Below are 6000 nucleotides of genomic sequence, written 5' to 3'. Positions count from 1 at the left end.
TATACAAAAAAGTTATTTTTAAAACATATTTAAGAATATAAAAAATAGGTCAATAATATTTTAGGTTTCAAACATATTTTTATTTTATAAAATATAAATTTTTTTTATAAAATTTGTTCTAAAAAATTATTTTTTAGAATTATTTTTAAAAACACTTTCTAAATAAAGATTAAAGACATGTTTGACAATTGTTTTTGAGAATATTTTTCCATTATCGAGAACAAAAAAAAAAAAATTAAAAAACACATTTGGTAACCAAAAACTGTTTTTTGAATAAAAAAATAAAGTGTTTTTAGATAATATCTTTTACTTATTTGTTATTATTTTCACTTATTTTTTAAGGATTATTTAAAAAAATATTTATACAAGCATGTAAAATGATTTAAAATAAAGCACTGTATATAAAAAATATTTTAAAAATATATTACAAATATATTAAAAACATTTAAGTTCAAATAGACTTTTATTCTATAAGAAATTTGATAATAGATTTTAAAAATGCTTTCGAAAACCCATTACCAAATCCAGCCTAGTTTTTCAAATGATTTGACAACATTCCACTTCACAATGATTTTGAAAAAGTTGTATATTTTAAAACTTATGAAATATAACCTATATAAATAAAAAAGAGTAGTCAGAAAAAAATCTTAATAAAATTTGCAATTGTGTTCTTACACAAATGATTAAACAAAAATCTAAAAGTCTTTTGCTTCACTAAACCAATTAATTATACTTTTCTTAATGAATGAAATAAACAGAATGATAATTTGTTTTTTTAAAAGTTGTTTGGTACTGACAATGACTTTTTAAGAGGATGAGTATCATAACTCTAATACATCTATATCTTCTATCTTTCAAAAAGGTGTAGAAAACTTTGCTTCTGATAAGGGGTAACAGAATTTGATATAATTCGTTAATATAATTTGAGCATATCATAAAAAGTAGTGTGAACTTGCATTAATTATTTAATAACTAAGTAATATTTTAGCTGATCTATATAATATGAATTTAATCCTAATTAATCTCTTTAACAATCATATTATTAATCTATTCATAACATTAAATCATTTAATTTATATTTAACTCATTTTACATTTATTTTAAATGAATAGATTAAATGAGTTATACACATATTTGATTGATACACTAATGACTTATATAAAATCTAACTTAATTTGATTATTAAATAAGATGATTTGATTATTAAATGAGTTATATGAGTTACAAAATGAATTTATGTTTTTGACATTATTATTATTTATACCGGATTTGGGTGGACCTATGTAATAAAATATGTAGGTTTTATACTTGGCTCCAAAAAACCTCTAATTGTTGTAGTTGACAAGGATTTCTACTTGAAGTAATATTTCCGAGTTTTTCTATAGTCAATTTTCTCAATCATCTTCTACATGCTCTTAGTTATTTTCATTTTTTAAAAATAAATAAAGTTTGATATACTAATTACTTTTAATTTAGAATACCCTTATCTTGTTTGCACTTAGATGAAAATGATCTTTTTATTAAAGAAAAAAAATGGAAGAGACATACTTTCCATCGAACTATCAAGTCCTATGACAATATACTTGATAATGAGAGTGAAGGAGTGTTCCACATGATGCTTACACCCATGTGAAGGAGATTCTATCATGAAGATATGCTTCAGAGTTGATGTATGGAATATTTTGTTTTATAGAAGATAACTCTATATGTCTACGCACGCTGCCAAATGATAGGAATTTAAAACTTTTCCACACAATAATACAACCCATATCATAATAAAGGAAGATCAATAAGAGTGATTCACTAAAAATTGTTGGATGATGGCGCCAAAATATTTAAATGTCATAAATCAATAAGAGAGACTCTGAGAGGATTTTTCTGACGGTCGTCCTCCATAAGGTTATTTATCTATTTCTTTATTATTTTTGGCTGTCTAAAAGAACATTTTGAGCAGTGTAAGTCTTCAGGAGACCTGAAAGAGGAAACTCGTGACGCGTCCTGGTCTTTGGGACGAGGGCCACGATGGCACACCATCTCGTTGAAAACAGAAAATCAAACGGCGCCGTTTGAAACGATTTCAAATAAAAAAGACATATATATCACGGGGTCCGGAGACGTACATCACAATCACGGAAAAAACGTCCGAAAGTGTGAGAGGATCTCCAAGATTTTGAGAAGAAAGTGCCTGAGAACCGGGTGTCGACGGTATCGCTCCCGTCGTTCTCTCCGATCGGATTCCCACATTTGGAAGCGTGGACAAGAATCAGCTGCGGCGTACACACATGTGTGGAAGGGCGTTGTCCTATCATGGATCTGCTGCGATCGGAGCCAATGCAATTGGTGCAACTCATCATCCCTGTCGAAGCTGCTTATCGTACGATCTCCTACCTCGGAGACCTTGGCCTCTTCCAATTCAAAGACGTGAGCATTACGCCTCAAATATATTCTTGTTTGGATTGCAGTTGATTTCGTGTGCGAAAATTCCCATATTGTAACCTGGGGCTCCTTTTTGGTTGATGAGGAATGAAAACTTGTGATCGGAGAAGATTATGCGTTTTTCCCTTGACTGCTGAAAAAGCTGGTGAAATTTTAGAGAACAAGATTGCTGTCGCGAATAAATTCAATTCAAATTAGACAAAGAAATGACGCTTCAAAACTTTTATTTTTTTGGAAACCAGTCGGATTGATAATATTATGTCATTTTTGTTGGACGATCCTGATTAACTCCAAATAGACACACAAGATATGTAATGTCGGACATGGTTTGGCAACTATATATATTGCAATTTGCAATATTTTCTTCTGATCGGAGAAGATTCTGCGTTTTTTTGTTTGATTGCTGAGAAGTCCGGTGAAAATTTAGAGAACGAGATTGCAGTCTCGAATAAATTCAAATCAAATAAGCCAAAGAAATTACGCTTCAAAATTTTGATTTCTCTTATTTTCTTGGAAACGTGTCGGATTGATAATGTCATATCATTTTTCTTGGACATTAACGACGATCCTGATTAACTCCAAATAGACACACAAGATATGTTATGTCAGATCATGGTTTGGCAACCATACATATTGCAATTTGCAATATTTTCTTCTGAGCGGAGAAGTTACTGCGTTTTTTGTTTGATTGCTGAGATATCCTGTGAAAATTTAGAGAACAATATTGCAGTCTTGAATAAATTCAATTAAATAAGCCAAAGAAATTCCGCTTCAAAACTTTGATTTCACTTATTTTCTTGTGTTTTCTTGGAAACCTGTCGGATTGATAATGTAATGTCATTTTTCTTGGACATCAATGATGATCCTGTGTGATGGCGGACTATGGTTGGAACTCAGAAATATTTTCTTGAAACTTTTCTTCTAAATTTTTTTTTGATATCAACACCTTTGACATGCCTTCTTTTTCCCAGCTGAATGCTGAAAAGAGCCCATTTCAGAGGACGTATGCTACTCAGGTGCATTTATGATCTCCATCCTTATTACGGTTGAGTTTATATTACACCTTCATATTATTGTGTTTTCTTGGTTTTATTGTGTCATCTTTGAACAAATTGGAAATGCAATTTTCTATAAAGATATAACATCCATGGGAATCAAAATGCTTATGGCACTAGAAAATCTTAGCAGCATTACCAGACTGGTCCACCATGAGGCTTTATGTTTTCACAAAATCTTTTTATGTACATTAAATTTCCAATTTATCAGTTTTTATGTGAGAATGCTCATGATTAATGAGAAGCGAGAATGAAGAAGAGAAATTTCAGCATAACAAGGAAATTCTATAGATCAAACCACATTTTGGTACACCAAGATGTTTACCATAATCCCTGATATGAGCATGAGATGATGCTTTATACTGAAGCATCTTACTGTTATAGCGTTATCTAACCATACTTTATGGAAGTGTTGGAAAAAAAATTAAAATTTGACATAAGATGCAACTTTGAAAGATTTAGTTATAGACAGGTATTTCTGTATTGAGGCTTCTTATAATTCCAATGGTTTGATGGTTGATGCATGCTTTGATGCCTCTTTTTGAATATTGCTTGGTTCTTTTTGTTGGGTGCCTTGGTGGGTGATGATGAGTTTGAATGAAAATGCTGAAAATCAAGTGAATATATTGGTTCACCAAAAAGCTACAACACTAGAAAATCATTTCCCTTTCCTCTTGTCAATACAACAAACCATGCTGACCCCTTCTTTTATATTTTTTTGAATATTTTCTTTATTTTCTACAATAGCTGCAAGTTGCTTTCACAAATCTTCATCAAATTCTGCAATTCTTTTAGAAACATTTATATCTTTATGGCATATATAAAATATTCCGTAGATCAAAAGATGTGGAGAGATGGCACGTAAACTATGTTTTTTCAAGGAGCAAATGACAAAGGCTGGTTTGTCACCCTCAACAAGGTCTATGGCAAGAGCTGATTTTAATTTGGATGACTTGGAGGTATGTTAGTATTTGATGACTTGGTTTTAAAGATTATCACATTTTATGTTATATTAACTTTGTTGCTTCTGTGGCCAGGTAAAACTTGCAGAGTTTGAAGCAGAGCTGACAGAAATAAAAGCAAACAATGAAAAGTTACAGCGTGCTTATAGTGAGCTTGTCGAATATAAGCTTGTTCTGCAGAAGGTATGCCATGTTTTGTTGCTATAGAATTTAGGTTATATGGACATTCTACTATTATAGCTGAAGTTCTTACTCCATTTATGACATTGCTGGGCTGTAGGTCAGGGTGGTGTATATCTGCATCCTGTAACATTCTATACTTCAACTTAAATGTTGTTTTCTACTACTGTAGTTGAAGTTCCTACTCAATTTTAATTTTTTTTTTGTATTTTGTCTCCTTATATGCTTGAGCACGTCAATTTTACATGTCATAATCTTTATATATCTAAGGCTAGGATCTTTTATTCTTGGTTTGGAAAGAAGGGAGCTGCTTTATTGCTTGTATGATATCAATTAGTACTGCAGTTTCTTTTTTGTTTACACAATTATACCAGTTATGAAGTGATGAAATGAGGTGGTCTTCTCATTACAGGCGGGTGAGTTTTTCTATTCAGCCCAAAACACAGCTGTAGCTTGGCAAAGAGAAGTTGAAGCACATCACATTGGTGAAGGATCCATTGACAGTCCTTTACTACTGGAGCAAGTACTGTTTTGTAATTTGATATTTCATTTTCTTAGTCTCAGTTGAAAACCTTTTAGCTTAACTCAGGATGATACTTTGGGATTAATGTGGTGTAGGAAATATTGACAGATCCATCAAAGCAGGTTAAGCTAGGGTTTGTCAGTGGCCTTGTTCCAAGAGAGAAGTCAATGGCTTTTGAAAGGATCCTGTTCCGTGCAACAAGGGGTAACGTTTTTCTGAAACAAGCTCTGGTAGAAGATTGTGTCATTGATCCTGTTTTGGGGGAAAAGGTCAATACTGGAGCTTACTATTGTGGTTCTTTAATTTAATGGGATTTAAGCATACATCTGTCTATTCATGCTTTCTTTTTATATGGTCTTAGGTGGTTTTTCTATGATTATTTCCTTTTTATACTTCCTGTATGCTAGGGTTGTGTCTCTTTTTTATTAAATGCATTTAAATGTATATTCTCTATTTGCCTATTGAATATATATATATATATATATATATTACTGATGTGGGATGGAATTTTCTTTTTGACGTTTTTCAACTTTTTATGGGGTTATAACACAGTTCTCTTTTAGTTTCATCTTCCTCTTGATTGATGCTTCATCTCACTCATGTGTACTAGTTTTAAGAGTCTTTTACAGATTGAGAAAAATGTGTTTGTTATTTTCTTCTCTTTTTTATTAAATGCATTTAAATGTATATTTTCTATTTGCCTATTGAATATATATATATATTACTGATGTGGGATGGAATTTTCTTTTTGACGTTTTTCAACTTTTTATGGGGTTATAACACAGTTCTCTTTTAGTTTCATCTTCCTCTTGATTGATGCTTCATCTCACTCATATGTACTAGT

General features: G+C 31.3%; 1 protein-coding gene across 3 annotated transcripts in view; it reads left to right on the top strand.

The window, feature by feature from the left end:
* The first annotated feature begins 1998 nt into the window (after positions 1-1998).
* Positions 1999-6000, top strand: part of LOC117907507 (V-type proton ATPase subunit a2-like) — a 55568-nt gene continuing 51566 nt past the window's right edge. For all 3 annotated transcript variants that reach the window (XM_034821055.1, XM_034821054.1, XM_034821056.1), the window contains exons 1-6: positions 1999-2421; positions 3408-3452; positions 4328-4450; positions 4529-4636; positions 5046-5156; positions 5252-5425. In XM_034821055.1, the coding sequence (XP_034676946.1) occupies positions 2308-2421; positions 3408-3452; positions 4328-4450; positions 4529-4636; positions 5046-5156; positions 5252-5425 (675 nt within the window). In that variant the 5' untranslated portion in view covers positions 1999-2307. The remainder of the gene's footprint in view (positions 2422-3407; positions 3453-4327; positions 4451-4528; positions 4637-5045; positions 5157-5251; positions 5426-6000) is intronic.

Source organism: Vitis riparia, chromosome 18 (genome assembly GCF_004353265.1).
Source record: "Vitis riparia cultivar Riparia Gloire de Montpellier isolate 1030 chromosome 18, EGFV_Vit.rip_1.0, whole genome shotgun sequence".
In the NCBI taxonomy this organism is placed as follows: Eukaryota; Viridiplantae; Streptophyta; class Magnoliopsida; order Vitales; family Vitaceae; genus Vitis; species Vitis riparia.
This window is presented reverse-complemented; position numbering and strand designations above follow the sequence as displayed.